General features: G+C 51.6%; 9 protein-coding genes across 9 annotated transcripts; 6 read left to right on the top strand and 3 right to left on the bottom strand.

Annotated features, from left to right (window-relative positions):
• Positions 1-544: 544 nt before the first annotated feature.
• On the top strand, positions 545-2145 carry J3458_009557 (uncharacterized protein). Its single transcript, XM_066119857.1, has 2 exons — positions 545-1676; positions 1737-2145. Exons 1-2 carry the CDS (start codon positions 986-988, stop codon positions 1841-1843), a joined length of 798 nt encoding a protein of 265 aa, XP_065975654.1. The 5' UTR covers positions 545-985; the 3' UTR covers positions 1844-2145.
• A 971-nt stretch (positions 2146-3116) lies between these two features.
• J3458_009556 (uncharacterized protein) lies at positions 3117-5127 on the bottom strand (the record flags this gene model as incomplete). Its single annotated transcript, XM_007817513.2, has 2 exons — positions 3117-4838; positions 4907-5127. 2 exons carry the CDS (start codon positions 5125-5127, stop codon positions 3275-3277), a joined length of 1785 nt encoding a protein of 594 aa, XP_007815704.2. The 3' UTR covers positions 3117-3274.
• A 3541-nt stretch (positions 5128-8668) lies between these two features.
• J3458_009555 (uncharacterized protein) lies at positions 8669-9095 on the top strand (the record flags this gene model as incomplete). Its single annotated transcript, XM_066119856.1, has 2 exons — positions 8669-8817; positions 8876-9095. 2 exons carry the CDS (start codon positions 8669-8671, stop codon positions 9093-9095), a joined length of 369 nt encoding a protein of 122 aa, XP_065975653.1.
• A 1844-nt stretch (positions 9096-10939) lies between these two features.
• J3458_009554 (uncharacterized protein) lies at positions 10940-11191 on the top strand (the record flags this gene model as incomplete). The annotated part of the gene is made up of 1 exon (XM_066119855.1): positions 10940-11191. The coding sequence occupies one exon, from the start codon at positions 10940-10942 to the stop codon at positions 11189-11191; it is 252 nt and encodes an 83-aa protein (XP_065975652.1).
• A 69-nt stretch (positions 11192-11260) lies between these two features.
• On the top strand, positions 11261-12345 carry J3458_009553 (uncharacterized protein; the record flags this gene model as incomplete). The annotated part of the gene is made up of 3 exons (XM_066119854.1): positions 11261-11764; positions 11871-12005; positions 12037-12345. 3 exons carry the CDS (start codon positions 11261-11263, stop codon positions 12343-12345), a joined length of 948 nt encoding a protein of 315 aa, XP_065975651.1.
• A 595-nt stretch (positions 12346-12940) lies between these two features.
• J3458_009552 (uncharacterized protein) lies at positions 12941-13678 on the top strand (the record flags this gene model as incomplete). The annotated part of the gene is made up of 3 exons (XM_007817515.2): positions 12941-13061; positions 13121-13483; positions 13548-13678. The coding sequence occupies 3 exons, from the start codon at positions 12941-12943 to the stop codon at positions 13676-13678; spliced, it is 615 nt and encodes a 204-aa protein (XP_007815706.2).
• A 99-nt stretch (positions 13679-13777) lies between these two features.
• Positions 13778-14677, top strand: J3458_009551 (uncharacterized protein; the record flags this gene model as incomplete). Its single annotated transcript, XM_066119853.1, has 1 exon — positions 13778-14677. The coding sequence occupies one exon, from the start codon at positions 13778-13780 to the stop codon at positions 14675-14677; it is 900 nt and encodes a 299-aa protein (XP_065975650.1).
• Positions 14678-18310: 3633 nt separating this feature from the next.
• Positions 18311-19828, bottom strand: J3458_009550 (uncharacterized protein; the record flags this gene model as incomplete). Its single annotated transcript, XM_007817516.2, has 1 exon — positions 18311-19828. The coding sequence occupies one exon, from the start codon at positions 19826-19828 to the stop codon at positions 18311-18313; it is 1518 nt and encodes a 505-aa protein (XP_007815707.2).
• A 2180-nt stretch (positions 19829-22008) lies between these two features.
• Positions 22009-24166, bottom strand: NCP1_1 (NADPH-cytochrome P450 reductase; the record flags this gene model as incomplete). Its single annotated transcript, XM_007817517.2, has 1 exon — positions 22009-24166. The coding sequence occupies exon 1, from the start codon at positions 23851-23853 to the stop codon at positions 22009-22011; it is 1845 nt and encodes a 614-aa protein (XP_007815708.2). The 5' UTR covers positions 23854-24166.
• Position 24167: the final 1 nt, after the last annotated feature.

Here is a 24167-nt window from a genome sequence, read left to right as displayed (position 1 = left end):
AAGGGGATCCTTTGAAACGAAAGTCGGGCTCAGAACTGCCTGACATCACCCTCCACGGACGGAATATGCTCGATCAAATGAAGCATTTGCCGGTATAACGTCAGCATAAGCAAGTCGCGGTGAAGCATAAACTCGGCGGCATTTTGAACAGCAGTCTTGCTTCGCTTAGCACTGCTCAAACAAATGGTGCTCTTCACATAAACACAGCGTCTATGCTCTAGAAAGACGCACTTGTAAAATGGCAAAGAAGAAAGGCTTTCGAATCAAAACGTCATTGACAAGTAAGAAGGTTAAAACAGTCCAAGTATGAAACGCCTCAAACTCCTAGGCGCTCGAGTTGACCTCCTACTGCATGACATACGTCATGAATATGTACCTTGTTGTAATATCTCCGAGGTTGATCGGCCCCTAAGAGAATGTGTGCAAGGTTCTATTTGGTGGTTTACCACAAACGTGATATCACGGTACAGTTCGTCTGACCACCAATATTGACAAAAGGCCTTGGCTCACATTCTTGACTATTGATTAATTAGAGAACGAGAGGGGGCAACGTAAGACATTCCGTCGATCAGCTGACTGTTCCCGTCATCAATGCCGCGAATGAAAAAGAGCGGCCTCGCGGCCTCGAGGTTGCTGTCCATGTAAAAACCTGCTGCGTGCTTGTTTGCCCGCGCGGGGTCATCGGCGATCCTCCGAAGCTTTCATCACCTTCACTTCTTGAAACGACTCGCGAGTCGCGAATATACTTTGCCCCGTCGTCGTATTGGTCTGTGCTGGCAAGGAAACATTAATCTTGTCCCAACCATGTTTTGAACTGCCTCGCCACCTTGCCACCTTGTCATCACCTCGGGCTGTCGCTCACCTCTGATCAAGACGTTTCTGCACGTGTGCCGAGCGCACGACGACTCGGATATCGGCTCCGACAACTTTTTATTCCCTGCCGAATGCCAAATCTTGTTTTCTAATTGCTTCACAGAGAGACGGAATGACTGCACCAAAGGACCACGGTGCTCGTCAAAGCTTCTGGGGCAAATTTCTCCGCACCCTGATGGGCAAGCTCGAAGAATGGCTGCTCCCCATTCGCATGCGCATCGGCAACAAGATCATGTACGATGAGCAGCGGAAAATTGTTCAAGTGTCGGGCCGGAAATTGATCAAAGGGCCATGTTCGCAGCAGGAATTGGAAGCCATGCAGTATGCCGCCTCACGCACGTCGGTGCCTTTACCCCGTATCCATCGGACATATCAGTCACGCCAAGGATTGTTCATCGCCATGGACTACATTCAGGGTGAATCCCTCGAGGACTTGTGGGCTCGTCTGACTAATGAGGAGAAGCGGAAAACTGTTGCCCAGTTGTGGGACAGTGTGAAGCAACTTCATGCGTGTCATCCGCCATCTCAGCTTAGTGGCGTTACTGCAGCATCAATTGGGGGGGGACCAGTCCGGGACGGAGCACTCGGTGTGGAAGATGATGGACCATCCGGGCTTGGTCCATTCATCGACTCGAGTGATTTCTTATCCGTCCTCGATGAGAGGACCGACTTTGCAGAGTTCCATCGCCAGCCCGACCGAGTCGGTTTTGTTCATGCAGATATATGCCCGCGGAATATCATCCGAACCGCAGATGGCAAATTGTATCTTATTGACTGGGAGTTTGCCGGATGGTGGCCGTTATGTAAAGAAAAATCCCCCTCTTGCTTTGACCCGGGAAACATGTTGCTAAAGAGCTATGCAGATTGGGAGCGCATGAAGTGGCACTTTGCGGATTTTCCGCCAATGCCGGATTTTATTAGTCTCATGGACGAGTTTTCGGCTGAGGAGTCTGGACAAGCCATCAAATAGCAATGGGGCACCTGACTCGACGCGAAAGCAAGGATAGGCGATGGGGACTCATCAATGGTGTTCACTGAATATACTAATGGCCGACATTAAACGTTTTCAGAAGTGAGTAGACTTTGGGAATTTAGATACCTCACATGGGGCAGTGACATGATGGCCAGCAGGCTATATGTCGTCAATATACTGTAATGCCGTTTGTGACAAGGGGCAGTGTGACAAACTGTCACTATATTTCTACACAAATGTTGCAAGAAGCGCTCATGATATTGTGAGTTGGCTTGGGAACGAAGAAACCAAAGAACCGGACAAGGTCAGGAAGACTGGTGAATGAATTGAGACCCTGAGGCCGCACGTCATATAGAGGCAGCGTTTGTGAATGATCAAGTCAACTACGAGTCCTCAAGTACGAGCAGAGCCAAATGCGCATGCCCGGTCAAGATTAGTTGTAAAGTACGCATATTCTATATCGAACATGTACATAAAAGGAGAAACACAAATTTGGGAATTCGCCTTCTTTTGTAACATAACTTGCAAAAAGTGAATGCCTTGTTTTTCCAAGCTCTTATTCGTATAGTAGAATTCATCAGGCGGCGGGGTTAGAAGCTCGTAGCCGGGCTGTTGTGTCGGAAGCTTCCAGTTTACAATCTGTTGAATTGCGCGGGACTCTTGAAGCTGTTCGTCCTCCTACCAGGCCCGGTAAGAAGCTCGTTGGGCTTGGTCTCGCCAATAGTCCCGATCAAACGCTAGCTGCACCTGCTGGTCCTGATGCCAGTCTTGAAGCGGCTGGAAGCCTCGCTGCTGGCTTTTATACTAGCACTTGAGACATCTAGCCGTTATAGGTGCTGTCGAAGCTGCCAGGAGGTCTGCGACAGAGGGCTTTTGTTGGATTTGATGCTGCAGCCGGGAGACTCGTGGCAGCTATTGATAGAGGTGGTCGGGTTATCGGAAGCTATCGGCTGGGTCGATTTGCAAGCTTGGTGGATTGAAGCTGCCGCATGAGGCTTAGGAAAAAAGACAGCTTTGATAGGCTGCAAGGTGACTAGGTTGGCGATATCGCCAGATTTGGTAGGTCTAGTTGCAAAGTAGAAGCTAAGGTGATTATGAGGTGCAACCGCTGGAATATCTCATCACCTGGAGGGGACTTTTCGTGTAATATGTGTGCCTGTATTGCTAGCTAATACTAGCTTAGAAGCTCTATAAAAAGGGGCGTTAAAGAATTCTTATTTTCTCTTCAATAAATTAATATCTTAAACACAACTTATATATAAAGCTAAGTCAAGCTAGTTTTTATATAATATTCAAAACGCTGTTAAACTAGAAGATCCATCTTAAAACCCTCACAAGTCCAATCTATTCTGGGCATTCCCCTTGTAGGCATTCCTAAATTCTCTTTATTACGTCTGGTCTAATCGCTACACGGCATACAGGGTCCCCTTAAAAGGTTGTGCCCTTGGTCTGCTTGCCCCGCTGCTCCTCAAGCTTCTTGACATTGATATTCTTCCAAGCATAAATGCAAATGGCGCACAGAGGCATCAGAGCCACGCCAGCAATAACCATGAGCCTCATCACGTCACCGAGAGCAGCAACTATAGCATCCCGCTCCGGCGACCCGTCCGGAAAGGCAATCTGCTGCTCAATGTCGCCAAAGATGGTCATTGACTGGTTCTTGGCCGCCTCTGGCAGATAATCATGCAGCTTCTCGGGAAGCAAATTGTTCCAGATGGCGCCGGCGATGGAAAGGCCAATGGAGGCACCGAAACCTCCAAACATGCCCGACAATGCAATGACGGCGGCAATCTGCTGATGGGTCACGGGCGCCTGGCAAGCCAGAGAGCTGCAGAGAACAAGAACCTCGCTTCCGAGGCCGACCAGGAACTGTGTGAAGACGAGCATGCCGACGGGGGCGTTGGGCTGGCGGAAAGGAATGACGAGTGCCGAGCCGAGAAGCATGATGGGGACGCCGCCATACGCCGTCCACTTGAAGTTGCCCGTGTAGCTGATAAAGAGGGCGACTAGAGGTCCAAACACGACGGAGGTTGTAGAAAAGCTATTGACAATGTATCCTGCATTCTCGAGGCTTTGGCGGTGGACTACGCGGAGGTATGAGTAGAAGTATCCGTTCCAGCAAAAGGTGGACAGAAACATGACACCGTACAGCAGACAGCCGCCGATGATTGTGCCCTGCTTTAGAAACCTAAAGGGAAGAAACTGGACCTTGGCAACCTTGGCCTCCCAGACGTAAAAGGCTGGGAAAAGAAGAACGCCAAGCACCAGCATGGCTATAATGTAGGGAGTCTCCCACTGCCTCGGGGCATAGGCAACCAAGTTGAAGGGCAGCAGGATGCAGGCCAGAGCCCCCATGATGAGAATCATGCCCACCAAGTCCATCTCAATGACGTGGAACTTGATGGACTCAAGCCAGGTTCTGCCCGACGCCCGACGCTTGTCAATGACGCCCTCCCTGCGGGCTTTGCCCAGCATGGACCACATCAGGCCGATGGCGGGCGCACTGCACGCCACCAAGATGATGCTGAATGCGCCAAAGGCCCATCTAAAGTTGAGGTTGCGGTAGAAGAGACCGGCAATGTTGGGACCGGCATAGTTGCCGACGAGGCGGGGCGTTCCATTGATGGCAATGGCGAGCATGCGGTTCTTGAGGCTGCTCATGTCGGCCAGCATGACGCTCATGACGTAGCCGATGCCGATATGGCCAACCCAGTACATGGTGTGGGCGGCAACATACGTCTCGACGTTTTGGGCGACGGCCTTGATGACCATGCCGACGACGCACACGACCACCATGAACAGAAAGCCCTCGGCGCGGCCCCAGATGTCAACCACCTTGGCGATGAAGAGCGGCGCCACGGAGCCGATAATGGTGGACATGACGCTGCCGATGTTCAATAGACCGTGCTTTCCGAAAGACGACGTGATGTAAGGGTTGAGGATGGAGTCGATGTTGTTTTGGAGATAGTCGACAAACGAAACCAAGTAGAGTCTTGACGAGTTTACAACATGAGTGTCGTGTGTAACTGGTTTTTTTGTGGCGCGGGTGATGCGACTTACAAGGCAAACATGGAGAAAAGCGACGCCTTGGACCAGACCGTCGTGACGGCCCGAACCTCCCGCACGCCGTCTTGGAATTCGTCCGAATCAGAGGCATTCCCATCGTTTTTGGCGTGGCTGGTAGTCGAGCCGTCTACCGCCGCGGTATTGACTCCATGACCGCCCTTTTCAGCATCACCAGCGGAAGGACGGTGGCCGTCAGTCGACTTGATGTTGTCCATATCGAGGAGATGGAAAATGCAGAGTCGGTGGACTTTGTTTCATTTTTTTGCGAGAAGCCGAGGGCAGATGTTCTTTATGAGGAGGGCCGAACGAGCGAGCTTTAAAGTAGGCCGGTCATCGGACAACCCGCGGCTCTTTACGATGACCCCTGCCGCTCGCCACGCGCGACTAAGAGACGCCAAGAGGGAAAAAAAGAAGAAATCAACAGATGGAAGAAAACTCTGTCCCTGGGTGTTGTAAAGGGCGAGAAACAAGTGGGACACTTTCGGTGGCTTGATACTGGGGGCCGCGACCGGTTAGGGATGCCAAGTTGAGGGAATCCATCGCTCACTTGGACGGCCAAATCAGCCAGTGGCGGGCGTCATGCGACGAGTTGCGTCCCACTAGCGCCAGGGAGGATCAGATAAGATGTGGGCAGATAAAAATGAAACTTTAATGTTGACCGGGTGGTGTGGGGCTGTGGCGTTTGGCGGTTGGGAACAGACATGGGTATGCCGGCATCACGACCAACATCAAAGTGATTAGCGGCCCAAGTTCTACATATGTAATTACATATGTAGCCACACCGGTCGCCTGCCTAACGTCTGGCAGGACCACACCATCCCCACGTCTTGTTGGGCGCAAAGAGCGTGCGTAGTCTGCTGGAACACAATCACCTACTGCGGAAGAGTTGCTTAATCGTACTATGGTGCCAAATGAGCGGCTTGATGGCTCAACATTTTCGTTTTCCTTGGTGGGCCATCATCGTGTGAACTAGCCCGACAATATATCGTCCTCGTCGTACCAACTGACTAGGCAATATCGTTACCATGGTCAGCTGTCCGTCCGTACTGCCAAGAGTCCATGGACGTGAAACGGCTGTGGTGCACAGAAATACTACATTCACGACCCAAGCGTAGTCTTGACCGCCTCTAGGTTATAATGTACTTAGTAGGCCGTCGACTCCTACCTTCCATCAGGCGTCAGTCGTAGAAAGCGCGAGGTTGAGAATCCCTTGCGCCCGACTGCGCACCCATCCCCGTTGACCTTGCACGTTTCCGCCATGGCAGCAGCCTCGCTTCGCATAGCTTGGGCCGATTTCCCCAGCACAACTTGCTTCAGGGCCGGCGACAGCTCGCGTTCTGAATGCCTAGGCGCCATGTTGTAATTCCCCATCCTTCCAATGCCAAAGTACTCCACGCGCCTGCGAAATCGTGCGTGTCGAACCATACCGGGAGCACAACTTGCGGCACTCCCGCCCTGTGGTAAGTTAGTAAATGTGAGCCTGGATGGGCGAGACGGCAATAACAAACCTGACAGCTTTAAAGTAACTCTTTGCCCTGTCGTGGTTGACTGAGCAGATGACAAAACACAAAGTAAGAATAGAAACGGGCTCAGCTACAAGCCAGTCGACGACGCGAACATGATCATCGTAGCCAATCTTCCGATATAAGGGCGCTTAATCGCAATTAGAGTTATCACCCTTGCCAGACCACTTGAATATTTTCTCCACACTTTGCTGCAGCGTCCAAAAGAGACTTGATAGAAGCCGCGAGGATCATGGTCCCGCTGTCATCGTATAGGAAATGCGTGCCAAGGTTGATATACACGGTTGGATGTCGTCGTATCCACGCGTTTAATTCCGGATCAGACTCTTTCAACGGCGCTGCTGAGTAACAATGGGTTCGCACAAAATAAGGTGCTTTGGAACGACCGAAACAGAAAGTCAACGGTCGAGTTGCTGGGAAGGCCTTTAAACCCTGAGGTGGATCAAAGGATATGCGACCCTAGTTGGAGTAGTACATTCTGTCTTTTCCCAAATATTTATGGAGATACTATGTATGTAATCGCTAGGGGGGTTCTTTCTCCATTGTCGCTGGTGGTATAACGCTGCTGGAATCAAGTACAGCGGCACGGGATAGGGGATGAATGAAGCTGTTCTGGTCCATGTCTCAACGTTAGTTTATAGCACGGGGTTGGAATGGAAGTGAAGACGTACGGGGTATGATTCCAGAAGGATTTATAACGAGGCTGATTATCAAGTGCGCGTTTGGCGAGACAGTTTCGTTGAGGGCATTCACGTATGGCTGCACCGAGGGGAACGAACACGGGTGCAGATCAACTTGTGCGGCGTTGGCCTGAAGCTGTTGGAGGACGGAGAGATGGACGTTGGCCTGCCCGACCTCGGCTTTGGTGAGGAAGAGGATGCGTTTCTGCTTCATACTTTAAGCAGGCCGGCTGCCGGGCAAGTTTCGCAGCCTGCTTGTCGCAGAAAATGCTATAATAAATGCCAAGTGAAAAAGATTATCCATCGGGACCAAATAAGGGCGGCATTGCATCCAATACCCGTCTCGGGAGCTCCACAGAGAGCCGGCCATCAAAAAGAGCAGGTGATCAGCACAAGATGCGTAAGACTCGTGGTGCCGCGACGGATGCCGCAACTCCTGGACTCGGGAGTCGACATAATCCACGGCTTGGCCGTCACCGCTCGTGGACACGCATCTCACAAGCCAACCGTGCAAAGAAGGGAGAGGGGGTTGTGACAGTTGGTATTGACCGCTAGTACCCATGTTTCCTGCACGCAACTTATAGACGGATATACACACACCTCTTGCAAATACTTCATCAGTGAGGCTCGCCAAGTCAAGTGTCAATCCATGCTCATCTCTGCCTCTTCCCTGCCTGTATTTGCGCGGCAATTATCGCGGTTGGCGCTGAACCCAACTTCCGAGTGTAAATTTCCCGAACACAGACTCCCCAATCGGATATCTGAGAGACTGGTGATGTAAGTCTCGCTCCAAGTCGCGCTAGGCCTTTTTTTTTTTTTTCCTTTTTTTCCCTTCCAACGCTTGAGATGGGAGCAAGCAGTCTCCGCCGCCTAGTGTCCACGGCGTTCCAACGGCATCGGTTACAGTTCGACCGAACTTTGAATCTTTTACTATCGAGAATGGACAGAGATCCTTCCCGTTAACATTGTCATCCATCCTCGTCCTTCCGTCTGCCTGCTCTCTTTACCGTCGCCCAAGATACCACATCTAGCGCCTCAGACCACAGGCGGACATCATGTCATGCAGAGATTCGGAAGACGCCGACCAATCTGCGTGAAGAAAATGGCCGGCAAGTCTCGGTTACACACCGCAGTATCAAGGATATGACTTGACTTTTGGATTCACTAGGACTTTGGCAGCATCTTGGTCTTCTGCCGACTCCCTTTGCCGTACAGCCGACGTACATTGACGTGTTTCGCGTCGTGGGGTTAGGGTCAGCCATTGCTGGCCTCTCGGTGAGCGGCAAGTCCACGATTACGTCTCTCATTGCACGCTTGTACGATCCGACGGCGGGAACCATTGAGATGGGCGGCCAGAATCGGGGGGAGCTCAACGTGAGATCGTTGCGAAGCGCAATGACCTTTGTCCAGCAGCAGCCGTCGCTTTTCGACTCTTCCATCCTGAAAAACATCGCACTTGGGCCTGTCAACTCTGCACTCCCAGAACATCAGATTTGAAGCCGTTGGTCGCGAGGGCCGAACTTGCTCTCGCGGCAAGCAAGGGCAAGCATACCATGACCTGGGCGTCATCCCAGGGCAGCGGCTTCGCTAACACTGTTCAGCTTATGCGCCAAGCAGCCGAGACGGACTATGCGGCCAATTTTACCGACCGTCTCACGTCGGGCTACGGCACATCAGTTGGGCCCAGGGGCACTTTCTATCAGTGGCGGACAGCGATAGCGTGTCGCCTTGGCGCAGGCCCTGATCCGAGATCCCGACAGCTTGATCCTGGACGAGGCCACCGCGAGCGTTGATTCGGCGAGCGAGCAAGTAGCGGCTTCGGGAAAGCGAGCCGTGATATCCATTGCCCATCGACTGTTGACAATCCAAGGCGCAGACAATATCATTGTGCTGGAGGCGGGCCACGTTATTGCGCGAGGCACATATACCGATAACGCCAAGGCTGACAAGAAGAAGGCCACGATGGAGAGCACAAAATAAATTTCAGAGGAAGCAAATAGCACGGTTCCTCAGCCAAGGAGTATTTTGTGAGAGGCATTACCTGGCTGATCTGACCATCGCTGGGTTGGGTTGTCATGTCACTGATAGCGGCTGCCATCGTTGTGCCACATTTTCTGGATCCGGTCTCATACTTGGCTACACGGTGAGTGCTCTGTACTCTTGCCGGAGCACTGTTAAGCGCATCCTCTCTATTGGCCGATTCTTTGGCGGCTTAATCTTCGCCTGGTGGGGATTCTGCATCATTTTAGGGCGAGTGGCCAGGAGAATCTTCAAACCTTTTGGAGGGATGATAGAGATGTACGCGCAGTCAGCATAGTCTTTGTCTATGGCTTCCTTCATCCCCCTTGCGTGCTGGCCCATAAAAGGACCGTTGTGATTTCAGGTATATCTTGCGCACCATGTAGTTCATCCATGGCATTTCATGCCACGGCACGGGAAAAGGGATTGTCGACCTCGGGCTAGTAAAGCAAATAATGATAAGCGACAAGCAACTAATTGATAACTGGGTGTACTTGTGGAGGGTACTTCAAGTAGTATTGGCGACGCTGCTGCACGGGGAGGGCAAACTCGTTGTAAGTGTCTGGCGGCTTTGGAAACGTTCCAGACGGTCGGGCGAATAGCACAGAGTGTCACACGGTTACTCGAGGGCTACTATCACGGAAGCTAGGGCAGAAGGCCGTCGCCGGCTTCTTTCCTTTGGTCCCTCAAGGACTTGGAAAATCAAGGACCTTTGATACCAAAGACTGTTATTAGATGAATAGTGCTATTGCTCCAAGCCCTCACAGAGCCCCTGTCACATAGTGTTACTTTTTACTAGCTAGCTCTTTAATTTCCTTTTTTATCGCGATGCGTTTATAGTGTTGATATTACGTGGTTAGGTACGGTTCCCTGGCCTAGGTACAGCTAAAATACAGTTATTATTACTAGATCTTAGTCTAGATGTCTTGTATTTAGCTCTTTTTTTTTTTTTTTTTTTCAATTAAGCTAATAAGTAATTTAATTTATTAATTAAATTAAAGAACTTATGTTTAATTAGTATTAATTACCCCTATTAATTGTTTTTTAATAATAGCTTAGGGGTCGTGTTATACATGTTATAATAAGCAAAACCCTCAAGGCTAACCTCTATGACTTTCTCCATATATGGACACTTTCTCCATATATGGACACCCCCCTAGCGCGGCCCGCTTCTCAGCGGCCATAACCTCGTGGCGCCATCCCTGGCCCCACTCCAAGCTCAGCGATCTGATTGATAAGATCATACTACGCAAGTGCACCTTGATGCATGCGCATGGACTAGATAAGATCTAGGGTCTCTGCTTGCGTACAACATCGACTACACAGACTGTTCCTAGCGGCTACAGCTACTCGGATTAGTCAAGTCCTTAGTCCAAAGCACAGCGCATTCCATTCTGTCCCACATGCGGCGGGGCACCGAGGAATACAAGACATTTAAATGCTGTATCAACGTACGTAATGCCAAGAGGCGTTGCGCAACTCAGGTAGCCGCTCAAAGCCCGGCATTTACGCACTGTCACAACCACCGCTCCTAGTTCTTCCGGCTTGACGATCACGTTCACGCCGGGACTTCCATCATGGTGGATAAACCCTCTGTACAAGATCGAGAAAACATTCCCGGTATACTAGTGTTATACTTGTGCTGGCCGTCCGGACATGGAAGCCAAGCATCTGGATGCGCATGTGATGGAGCCTCTGCAACAACTTGCTCTCAAGTAGCATCTGTCTAGCGTTGTAGTGTTTGATAGAGGTCGTCACTACAAATAAATATGACTTTCTAACAACTTCACACAACTCAAGACATCATGAGCGGCGACGAAAGCATTAATGGGCTCGCGGCCAAGATCTCAGAGCTCGCGGGCGGCTTCACCGAGTCTCTAGCAGAGGCCAACATCGCTGAGCCCAATTTCACGGCCGACAGCCCAACTAGCTACGAGAACCTGACGGGGGACATGTTCCTCCGTCGACAAGAGCTTCTCGACAAGATTACAGACCTGCGGTATGGTATCTTGTCCAAGAGCCCAGCGAGAGCATCTTCAACTATGTGCACACTGTAAGTGCTACCAAAAATCCTCCAATTCTCATAAAACGGGTGCTAATCGGGAGTGCAGTGTGTGCCTGGCATCATGGCACTCAATCTCATGAACCACTTTGACTTCTGGTCCGCCGTGCCGCTCGACGGCTCCGCGTTAGCAAAGGATATCGCAAAGCACGCCAATCCGCCTGATGAAGTGGCAAGGCGCGTCGTTGAACATGCGCTTACACTGCGACTGTTTGCCCCCGACGGCGACTACAAGGTCACAGGCCGGGTTCGACACTCGTGCAGATCTGCTGCTCTGGCAAAATCCGCCGGTCTAAGTGCCCTTGTCTCGACGGTTGTCGACGACGCCGGGGCGCCCATGTTGGCCACGAATCGCGCCCTGGAGCTGTATGCTCGCGGAGAGCCTACTCTGACCAGAGATATGGACAAGACTGCGTTCGCTGTGTACCAGAGCGGCGGAACAATCGGAAACTACAAAACCCCGTGGGAGTTCATAGAGAGTGACGGCGAGGGCGAGCGTAAAGGATGGCGACAGAGGAACTTTGTCGAATTCATGCGCTATCTCGGAGAAATCTTCCGTCTGGAGTCGGTGCTGGAATAATCTTTTGACTGGAAGGGCGCGGGAAAAGCCACTGTTGTGGATGCAAGTTTCTCGCCCGCTGTGGGTTGTTGACACTTTTGCTAACTACAGCTAGATTGGAGGTTCCGGCGGCCACGACTCGTTCAACCCGGCTCAAAGGTTCCCGGAACTCAGCATCGTCGTGGAGGATCTGCCCAAAGCACAGGCGGGATTCGACAAGCATCAGCCCGCGACGATGAGGGACAGGGACGTTTGTGGCGCACGACTTCTTACAGCCCCAGCCCGTCCAGGCCGACATCTACCTGATCAAGCTCATCCTGCACGACTGGCCCGATGAGGAGTGCGTCAAGATTCTGCGTGGGCTCGTACCGGCCATGCGGCCTGGTGCACGCGTCTTCTTCCTCGACTACGTGGGCAAGCAGGAGTCCAGGGACCCGTCTCCCATGCCAACATCGATACAGCGGATGGGCACAGCTACTGATTTGAGAATGATGGCGCTCTTCAACGCCGAGGAGCGCCCTGCAGAGGCATGGCAGGCGATTTCAACTCTGCCGATAGCCGCTTCGACCTTGTTCGCCTGGAAGCTATAAATCCTCTGAGCTTCTTTGTTGTCATTAAAGCCGTTTGGAGGGCCTAGAGCTTAATAAGGAAATTGGATGCTAGCATTCAGCGGATAGAATACAATAGAGCTAGTGTATTCCTAAACAGTGAAACGAGACACTTGGTTCGTGAGAGAATACTGTCCGAGGAAAAACTAACAATGAGTTATCAGTGAAAATAGGGTAGTTCAAGAGAGACCATGTAGTTCGGGCGAGGAGTAAACCTACAAAATGACCAATAACTGCCTTTCCCTCAGATCGACGTCACTGCAGAAATAGTGTGCTTCCACTTGAATCTGCGAGGAACAAATCACCCTGTCTGCCCCATGATTCCTCTGGGCCCTTGCCACCCAAAGTCAACTACGTATCATGCGACTGGTATAGCCAAGGTCGGATGCAACAGAACATAAATCCCCCGTAGCCCCGAAGCCAAGCCAAAACCCAAAGATGTGCAGAAAGTGCCCCCTGTCGAAGCGGTGCCCAGTCTTGCAAACTCTTCGACACTCACACGACCAGTACGGAGTTACTTGCTATACAACGTCTAGTTTCTAGTCAACGGTTCTTCACTTCTGGACATAAGGTCACAATGGACGGCACCGTGCTCCCCTCTCTTTCTGAGCTGTGGCTACACACACAGCGAGATACGATTGACGCAGAAACTATAGTCGTCAAATGGCTCTCCCAGCTGCAAAAGTGTTTCGAGGAGCGTATGTTTGATAACATGTCCCACGTTCTTATCGAAGATTGCTGGTGGAGGGACATATAGGCCTCGCATGGGACTTTGCTACCAAGCAGGGCAAAGACATGATTGGGGGCTACTTGAGAAGCTCGCAGGTCAGTTTGGAGAACCTAGAGCCATGTACTGGCGATTTAAAACCAGCTGTGGTCGAATGGGAAGAAATGGCATTTGTTCAGTCAGGGTTTGTCTTTGGCACGCAACATGGCCCGGGGCGAGGGTTGGTGCGCCTTGCCAACGACGCGGACAACCACTGGAAAGCATGGATCGTTTTTGAGCAGCTAGAAGGACTGAAACAGAGGGATCTTAAAGCACATGGTACTCAGCCTACAACCGTCAACGGACCAAATAGCACCGCTGCGGAAGACGCTCCAGTTCTCATCGTTAGCGCAGGTATGTAGCTTTCTGTCCCCCGTCGTACTTGGACCTCATACATGTGCCAACAACGAATATACAGGTCAGGCGGGTGTCATACTCGGAACTCGTCTCCGGCAAATGCGCATACCGTGTCTTGTCGTAGAGAGGCACCGACCAGTCGGCGACGCATGGAGGGCTCGCTACGACTCGGTCAAGCTTCACACCCCCTAGTGGACAGACCACTACCCTTTTCTGCGATACCCGGTGAACTGGCCAGAGTGGCTGGGCCGGGACCGAGTAGCTGACTTTTTGGAGCACTACTCATAGCTCATGGGCCTGAATATCTTGCTCAACACAAACGTCACGTCTATCAAGCGTGACGGGTCAAAATACTCGGTTGAGCTCGACGGGCCGCCTGGGAGGCGGACGATTTCCTCCAAACACGTGGTTCTCGCTACTAGCGTTATAAGCGATAAGCCAAACACCCCTCGTTTCACAGGCCAAGACACCTTCAAGGGGGTGGTGTCTCACTCGAGCCAAAGAAAGTCGGGGAAGCTCGTGCCCGACATCGCGGCAAAAGACCGTCGTCATTTTAGGGTGCAGCACCAGCGGCCACGACGTCGCGCAGGATTTCGTCAACTGCGGTGCAAAGCAGGTTTCCATGGTCCAGCGGCACCCATCTTTTCGGTTTCGAGCCACTCTTGGAAAACCATCCAGCTGGGATGCTGGAACATGGACGGGCTGACCATGGACGAGGCTGGCGTGCTGGGGAACTCGTTCCCGACAGCCATGATACGCACCATGAGCATTGGCTCGACGGCTGCCATGGCCGAAGCGGACAAGGACATGCTAGATGGACTGCGGAAGGCCGGACTGGCGCTTCGCACTGGACAGGACGGCCACGGGCTTGCGGACCACCAGCTGATCAAGGGCGGTCGCTTTTACATTGATCAAGGAGCCAGTCGGATGATCATCGACGGCCGCATCAAGGTCCACCACTGCGAGGGCGGCGTGCGCGAGTTTGGTGAGACGTCTGTCACCCTGGCAGACGGGACAAACATTGAGACAGGTGTCGTTGTTTTATCTACTGGTTATGGCAAGAACCTTGACCATGTGCGGAAGCTCATGGGTGACGAAGTCGCCAACAAGTTGGAGGGACTTGGAGACTTGGAAATTCTCTCAAACGTTGGCGTTGCAGATTGCCGCAGATCTAAGACGAGCCGTGTCTGACGCCAATGTATAAAGTATGTATGTGGCTTGTTCGACTCTACTTCTTAGACAAGCTTGTGGATAGGACAGGAATTAAGTTGAGAAAGTCTATGTCTTGCTATGTTATACTCTGTATTTGGCGGTGGCACACAATGGTATTGAATTGTGCGTCTGTAGGGGAACCGTTATATATCACGCCTGCTGTCAATAGCAGACGCATCACGGACCTTTCCTTGGCCTGGCACAAGAGTTGATTCAACGTCGGCCACCTCTGCGGCCTCGGAGCCAAGAGAGTAAGCCAATTGTGCCACATGCAAGACGCAGTGGAGCTTCACAAGCTTTCCTCTCGGGTTGTCTGGCATGAGTTACAACGACTGACTACATGCAGGAGCTGGAGAAGCCGGTATAAGTGCCGACCTGGAGCGAACCGGCGCTCAACGAGTTGCGCAACGTGGCAAGTTGCAACTCTTGGTGTTCACTATTGGGGGCTCGGTCGTTTCACCGTAAAGCGTACTTGACCAAGGTTAGAGACCGCATCCAACTCGCCAGGGGTGGGAGTATCCATAGACCACCGACTGGATGGATACGAAAAGCTCGAGACGTCTGATGGTTCTGAAGTTATCCGGTGCGCTTTATAAGGCACTACGACGTACGCGAGCTTGGTTATCATGGCTATTCCAAGAGCATCCCATCAACATCCTACCTTCCCGCTTGGGCCGTGAATTCCGAGGGCCACGTCAAGATTCAACCCAAGTGAGCTTTGCTATTTGGCTGAAAATATATATTAAAAAAATAATGACTAATATGCCGCAGCTTGATAATCGAGCCAGAGAGTCCAGATGCAGACCGTCACTACTGCGCTGGCGACGCAACAAGATGGTCTGGCATAAAGCGCTGCGGCGGCGCAATGAATGGCGGCTACTGAATCGCTAATGATATACACCAGCACATCCTTAAGGAAAACATTGGCCATTCACCAGAGTATAGGAGGCTAGCATACCTGGAGCCTATGATTGCCCTGGCTGTGGGCAAAAAGACGTCTCCTCAGGGCCACTTGGAACTGACGCCAGCCCGCATGTCATGCAGAAGTTTTTTTGGCGAGGATGTGTATCTTTCTGGTCAGTCTTACTCCTCCTTAAATAATATGTCTTGAGTATTAATAAGGGACTTTATGCTGCTGGGGAGGGCTGGGTCTGGGCATAAAAGAGGACTGGAGACTAGATATATTAGCAGAGCATCTGAGAGCAGAGCATGAAAATCCCTTGTCCGTTCTAGGGTTGCATTTATAGCATTGTTTACATGTTCTACAATAGTATCGAGGCTAAAGTAACTAATTTCTTCAATATGTATTGAGTATTATTAATAGATTTCAATAGGCACTATACACTAATCTATCCAAGCCTAGGGACACAAGGCAAAGCAAGCACAAGGCAAGCCTTACGCTTGCAACTATATCGTTGCGCGTGGCAACTAGGGCAAAATCAATTTGACTTGAATTCATTTTTTCTTAATTCTTTAGCCTATTCTAGTATTTACACCGGCACTACATGAAGTAATGCCTAATTATACGAACACCCTCTGCCCGGTCGTGCTCAAACTAGAGAACCGTGGTATACTGTAGCAAACACTATAAAAACACGTATTATAATACATAAGAAACTTGCGGAATGTGGTTAAAAAACTACTAGCCCAAATTGAACATTATCCGCTCGTTTGCATTATCCCGGAGAGGAATTTATCGTGTATATTAGACCATTATTTAACAGCAATTATGTCGAGTCTGTTTACTTGGGCTAGATTTGCCTGATCAAAAGAAGGCAGAGCAGCCCACTTGCATATTATTTTTGGCATTAGACTTCGATAGTTAGGGTCTTCAGTCCCGAAATCCGCTTTCGAGACTAAATCTACCCACAAAATCGCCCCTTGATCTGTAGTATCTGAATACCGGGCTATATTAGCGGCCGTACCTCTATTTTTAACTATAACATTCCTTTACAGCCAATATGCAGCATACGAGGAATATTTTGTCCATGTGAAAATGCGTAATATGTATAGCATAGTTCTATTATTGCACATGTCACAGAGAGGGTTATAACTAGAGTAACTCAAGGGGGTATAGTGTCATGTCCCCAACGTCTACTTTTGTCTTATTTTGAAACTGGTTATCATTCTACAGTGTATCATCTCCAAAGGGCAATAAATCCTTTTAGTATAATGCAATGGCCGGCTCTGGCAGAGCCAAAGCCTCTGTTTCTGTTCTAAAGCCTATGGCAAATGCGCTCGAGAATGGGTATCCGACCCATGCAGTCATTCGCAAGTCAACTTGCAACCGTCCAGGGAAATGAGGGGCTACAATACTCAGAGATGACCAGCAGAGAATTGTCGGCAAGTACACGCTGAGATTGGATGTGGTTAGCGGACGCGCCAGTAGCCAAAGTACGACATTGTCAACTACGTAGGCTCAGTCCACGTACTCTGCTACCTAATCTTTTGTCTAAAACCTCAAGTAAGGGTACGTGAACTCAATTATGGCAAGTTAATGACAAAATCCTCCATATCCCAACAAGCACAGATCAGTTACGCCAGAGACAGCATTGAAGCTAGGCATTTGCGAGCAAGAGAACCATCCCAATTATACACCACAGAAAATACGAGAGTGATTATCACGGCGCCCGAGCTTATTGAAACTATGCAGCAGACTGGAGATTTTGCGTCACACAGCAGTCGCTGTGTCTTTTCAAGCACTCCCTGGCTGGCCGCAGATAAGTACTGGCCCCACGAAGGAGAACTGCTGCCGTCAGACGAGCATGGGAGAGGCCGCTCATTTCACCGAGCTTTTCTAGAACTCTTACCGCGTCAAGAATATGCCACGGCAGCTGAGGATGACACGGATGTGATATCCTCGTCAAGGGAAGGTGCCTCTGGCGGAAAGGTCAACTGTCATCTCCTAATCTTACCATCTGCGGACCCTTGGAGCATCAAGAGCAAGTTACATGGTTGCCAACCAGGCTGCACAGCTCAGCTGCGAATGCGTAAGCTCTTTCAGGGCTCGGCCTCGACCACTGCGTGCATCTTCATCCGTGTCCCGGACAAGAGCATCCCAAGGCTGTCTCATCAGAGATACTCGAGTCGTTGTAGAACTTTGCCGGGAACAAGCATTTTGCTGTGTGGTTCCTAAGAATCACGCTCCCGAGGCCCTGTCGGTAAGTTTGGCCGGCACCAGATATGGCAATGAATGTCGCGACGCCCACGCATATCTACTTTCGTCGAGTAGATACTCTACAAACACCCTCGACATGAATGGAGTCCTCAGGCGCCAGAGTTACAGTCACCGATTCGCACCTCTCCTTGTTCCAAGTAACGTGTATACTGATCCATCGTAGTCCGCACACATTCTCCTTTTGCGATGGAAAGAATCTAGTAGTCAATGGTACAACAGCCCGCTCGTCTCTGTTCCTCGTCGATTCTACGTATTACAAGGAGAGCCATATTGAAGAGAGCAATGACTGAGTCCAGCACCACACAACGGCAATCACGCAGGTCAATGATCACCTCTAGGTCCCGAATCGCGCTGCTATAGAGGTCACGAGCGAGGCCAAACAAGCTGTCAAAACCGGTTGATACATCACATTACTTTCTAAGATATGCTATAGCCTAGTAGTAATAAGTCTTGCAATCCTTCTCCCCCGGCATCTTGCAGACGGTCACCTTGACACTGGCCCCTGCAGGGTCATTCTGCACACAAGTAGAGTTTGCCTCCTTGGATACATTCTTTTCGACCCCGCCGACAGGAGGAGTGGGAGGTGCCTTTGTGCCGTCTCCGCACTTATCCTCAACCGAAGTCTCAGGGCCCTTCTGGCTGGGGGGCGCAGAACCAGTCTGCTTTGGAGGCTCGGGGCCCTTCTGGCTTGGAGTTTCAGAGCCCTTCGGGCCTGAAGGTCCTGAACCATTCTGGCTCGGAGGCTCGGTGCCCTTCTGGTCTGAAGGTCCAGGACCATTCTGTTGAGATGGAGCTTGGCCCTTGAAATTGACGGGAGCAACGATTTCCGTCGAGATCTCAGTGATAATCTTGACCTTGTTGGTGACGCTAACAGGCTTGTTCTCCTCCAAATCCTTCATAGCAGGCTTGGAGGCCTCAACGACAGCCTTGTCAGCTTCCTTGGGGCTCTGGGCAGCAACCTCCTGAATCTTGTCAATGGTAGGTGCATTGTCGAGGCATGAGGCATCGCAGGCGGCAGTAGGGAGCTTGGCGGCTTCCACCTTGGGAACAGTAGCGACGGAGTCCTTGACGGGGACGGGCGCGTCGATGACCGGCAGGACGGTAAACTCGTCGGGCTTGGTGAAGTTGAAAATAGACGTGATCTCGCGGTATTGGATCAGGATGTCGACCTTTGCGGTGGCGTTGAGTTGCGAGGTGATCTTGCCGTCTTCCAACTTGACAGACGAGAAGTAACCCACATCTGCCTTGATCTGGAACGTAGGAAGCAGCAAGCCCAGCGCTACCGACGACGACTCGGGGTATGACTTGCCGCCAAATTCAAAGCTTCCGATATTCTGGGTCTCGGGGCGGTCCTTGTAGTACTCGTCAATGGTCAGGTTCTTGGTCACGATACCCGTGCCTGCGGAGAGCTGGTTCCAGCAGTCCCAGCCTTGAACCGTTTCGTTTGTGCCATTCTTCTGGCACTTGGTGCCGCCAATGATGCCCTGGACATAGTCCCACGGCGTTCCCTTGGGCACGGTGTCGTTGGAAAAAGCCTTTTGGCCCTCGGCCCACCGCTCCTTGAACCAGTCAAACTGCTGCTGTGACAGGTCGTTGTGGGCAGCCTTGCAGGCCAAGCAGCCGTTGACATCTTGGAAGTAGGAGCTGCCATTGTCTTTGATACAGCTAGCATACGCCTTCCAGTTGGCCTCGGATGTGGTATTCTTCTTGATCTGGGTCACGATTTCACACTTGAGACCAATAGCCTGCTCGGAAAGACAAGGGGGGATAGCTTTGTCGCCTCCGAGAGCATAAGTACCCGGTGGGTGGCACTGGTCGCCGATTTTGGCGCCTCCTGCAAGCCGAGCTGCGACGTTCTTATCCTTGAGGACCTGGCGCTTCTTGAGGGCCGAGGCCGAGGCACACTCCAAAAGGGCCAAGACGCTGGCAAGCGCGGCGGTGTTGACAAGCATATTGACAAAGGTGAATTTAAGGAAAGTGGTAGTTGGAAAATGTTTTGAAAACAAAACAAAAAAAGAATATTTGAGGGAGGAAGGAGTGTATGGGTGAATAAGGAGCAAGACTCGTTGGTAGCAGGGCAGACGGACTCGAATATATAGCAGGGCCTGTGAGCAGGTTGTCGAGACATGTCATGTAGCCTAAAACATCAAGAAAACTGAGTTTGTTAGATAAAACATGCGAAGCCAGCGCATGACTCGGTAGAACATGAGACGGCCCAGGTGTTGGTCTTGAGTCATGGGCATCAGGAGCATTTAGAAGACTTCTCAGCACCGAGCCCACCTTTACTTGTTGCTGCAGAAAGTCTGGCTCCTGAGACTTGTTTGAGTTTCTATGGGACTGCATAGATTTTTAGATGAAGGGTTAAGAATAGTATGCCATGCGATGCTCCATCCCATGGAGAATCAACTGCCTTTACTTTTGCAACTACCCCCGTTATCATGTATGCCTTTGCGCAGTTGATATGGTGTATTATTCCGAGTCTTTTGACCACTTGCACATACTGCCTTTCAAGGCAGGATTCGCACTCTCTACTGCCTGCTTGGAGTTTGCTGCAAGTCGTTTCGTTTGACTGGGATTCTCAATCAGAGCTGCAGTCGGGTTAGGGTTACATGAGCGCAATAGTCGATCAGCCCCACAAAAAACATGCGATTTGGACCCACCCACTTGCTGCTCGTCGCAAGTTGTCAAAGAGCACTCGAGGCTATGCAAACATCCACTCATGCATTCATGCGACATTCGGGAGACCAACGAACGACGAGGCTGTACGAGGTGGGGTTGAGGCTGAGAAGTTTGAGACTCGACATGTCCTGTAAAGTGTGCGGCTCAGCAGGGATGGCTCTCGACGCGGATTCAGATAAGGATGAGGAGACGACTCAGAAGAGAGGCGAGCCAGGGATCATAAGTCAGGGCCACGTCCAACCTCTTGCATCACGTGGCGAGGGATGCAGTCCATTTTCCTCTTCAGGGAATCTTGTACGCACATGTGAGTGGAAAAGTCGCTAGGCTGATCGACCATCGGCCCCGCCGCCGATCCTTTGACAGATGCGCACGTTCTTGATGCAACACCTCCTCCTCCCGCCACGGGTACGCAGGAGGAAATGCATGGCCTCCTCCACTGCAATTTCACAACCTCTTGATTGCGTTGATGTTGGCCTATGCCGTCACTGCCGAGTCTCGTTATCAATACGGGGCGATAAGTCTTCACAGGGAGAAATCGGGCCCATCGCGAGATATCGCATTTGCCATCCCGGCAAGCACGTGTGTCATGTTATCAATGTCCCTGCTAAGCCCACAGCCACTACTGTACTCATCCATGAATCCATGGCGACGTGGTGCAAGATGGTGACGAGGTCAAGGCACAGGCGTGGCCTATACTTTACGTGCCAGAGGCCAAGTATGAGTCTCTCCTACATGGTCACTCTCACCTGGGCAAAGAATCCTACTTTGCCATGTCACCATTATATTGACATGACTTGCCATGACTTGCAATCACCTTGCCACCTCAAGTCGCCCGTCAGGCTTCATATCGCGCACGAATGAAATTAGCCATGGCCAATATCGCCGGCAGCTCATCTCCTTGGCCGCACCGTGGAAAAATCCCTACGCCCGAATCAAATATCCGGACATATTACACGGATTTACACGAGGGCCACCATCACGAGTCCCCAGGGCTCGAGGGCTCACCGCCGCTTTGTAGAAATCAGACCCTTTGGTCCCAAGGTCCCTTGAGACCAAAGACTGTTATGGGACAAATCGAGTCATTACTTCAAGCCCTCTACTACGCCCTTGTCACAGGATACCTGGTAGAGTGTTGAATATTGGACATTCCAAGCACAACTATTTGGGAAATCTTGCACAAAAAGAGCGCTTCTTCCTTGTCGACCGAGAGCGTGGCTCGCAAATACAAAACCCTTTTTACAAAGAGGCCCCAAGTTCTCGTCAATCTATGCGCGGGAATATCAAGACCAAACATCCTCCTGCAGCTCGTTAGTCAAACCCCTCTGCGTGTACTCATCAAAAAAGACGCTACCGGCTGCAGCAGATGGGCAAGAAAAACACATACCTGGTATGATTTCGCCGCCTTCATTTCCCTCATTACGCTTTCCGCCTCGGGCAGAGACACTCCCCTCTGCTAGGCGATAATCTGCGCCAGAGCGCTTCTGACCTCTCGCGCCATGTTGGCAGCGTCACCACAGACGTAGAAATGGCCGCCGCGCAGCAGCAGGTTGTTGATTTCAGCAGCCATGTCCTTCATGCGATGCTGCACGTACACTTTATCGCTGCCCTCTCTGGAAAAGGCCGTAATCAGTCGGAAACCGTCACCAAGGCGCCGCTTCGCCCCCGCAAACTCTTCTTCGTAGAGAAAGTCTTGCTGTGGGTGGCGGCATCCGAAGAATAACATGATGGGACCGACCCGTGCGCCGTGGAAACTCTGGTACACTCGTTCCCGGAGAAAGGCTTGGAAAGGCGCGACGCCAGTGCCCGGGCCGACCATGATGATGGGATACAGCGGGCTCGCAGGCAGCCTAAAGTTGGAGTGGCGGACGTGGATTAGGACCTTGAACCCTTGGAGCTCGTTTCTCGGTCCGGCGATGCGATATGTCATCGCCAGGGGCCGTGCCTCGCCATCTCTTGCCTGCTTGAGGGCAAGCAAGTAGTTGGTTGCGACGCCGTAGAAATGACGCCCGCGTGACACCTGCCGGGCTTCTACGACGGCCGTAATGGACATGTTTCTGGGCTCCTCCAGGGAAGATGACGAGATGGAGTAGTAGCGTGGACTTAGTCTCGGAATCCCTTCGATAAGGATAGGCAGAGGGACCTTGTCCCATGTCATGCCCCTTCCTACTGCGTTCAGGAGCGTCGCAAGATTCATATGCGGCCGAGTAACCTCTTCGGCAAACTTGGCTTTATCACTACCTAGGCGAACCATTTCCGCGCGGCCCGTCGCATCGGGCGCGAATGGCGCGAGAGCAGCAACTAAATCGCGCGAGATTGGCCCGCATATATCGAGATAATGGCGAAAAAGAGCGCCGTAAGTGGTAGGACTGGGTGGTAGGCTGGCCATTGGCAATCTCGGCCGGATCCTGATGACCTTCTCTTGCTTGTCTAGAAGGCCGAGGGCTCCCAGAAGGCGGACGACTTCCTCGTTGGGGTTCATCGGCCACAGGGCGGCATGGTCGCCCGTGTGGTAGGAAAGGTCGCTGCCGGTGATGTCGACATCCAAATGCAGGCAGTTTCGGTCTGGGGATTTGAATAGCTCCCGTATCTCCGATACTTGCGCAATGGAGGGGTTTTGGCTGTCGAACGGACCGCCTACAGAGCCCCTTAAGTGCTGTTCATTGTGCTCGCCGGCATAAACCACACCAGAGTCCTTACCGAGATGTGGCTGCTCAACTACGTCCAAAGCATATACATGTTCGGGGTCGGCCTGACGTAGTCCTCTGACGTGTTCAAGTGCGGCCCACGCCCTTTCTTTCCACGCGAGGAAATCTTCTTCCAGGGTCCCCTCGCCGTCGTCGCCCTCACCCAGTTCGCCTATACGTGTTGCGCCGAGACGGACGAGGGCGAGGTTAACGCTTCGGGCCATGGCGTTGTAATGGTCGTGGGTGCTATCCCCGAGGCCGAATATCATGAATTTGAGAGACTGTAGCGGCGAATTTCCAAGCCTAAGGAGGGCTGGTGCTTCTCCTGCAACGCTGTTGAAGAGGTTTGTGGCGTTTTCTGTTGGCTTTCCATCGCCAGTTGTCGCCAGGACGAATACTACAATCTTATCAGTGGCAAGCTTGTCGAGTCTGTCAAAGTTGTACTCGGCGGGATTGGCGATGACGATTTCAAGGCCGAATCGCCCCCGACCGTCCGCGGCCAGCCGAGTCGCGTAGCTCTCAGCGGTGCCTGTCTCGGACCCGTAGAATATTATACAGTCGGCATCTAGCCTTTCCATCTCGGATGAGATGTCCTTTAGAAGGTGCTCGCTCATGCCGGCTACTGGGTACGTACGAGGGGAGCGGCTTGGAAAAGGTATTTGCAATCGAGGACGACCGCAGGGTGGACAAATGTAGTCTGAACAGCTTGGATTCCTCGTCAGGGCACCCCTTGCCTTTATTACGACGAGCAGATTTCATTGCCAATCTTGTAACCCTAGTTTAAGCGGTATGCCGTGGATTACCTAGGAGCGAAGAACGGTACACCTGATATGAGTTGTGCTATGCTTTTGCCCGTCTAGTGCCCGTCTGAACATGTAGTCCTATTGCCTCTTGCCTTGTTTAGACGGATGTAACAGTCCAGTGCCCG

This window comes from Metarhizium acridum, assembly GCF_019434415.1.
Source record: "Metarhizium acridum strain ARSEF 324 chromosome Unknown scaffold_141, whole genome shotgun sequence".
Lineage (NCBI taxonomy): Eukaryota > Fungi > Ascomycota > Sordariomycetes > Hypocreales > Clavicipitaceae > Metarhizium > Metarhizium acridum.
This window is presented reverse-complemented; position numbering and strand designations above follow the sequence as displayed.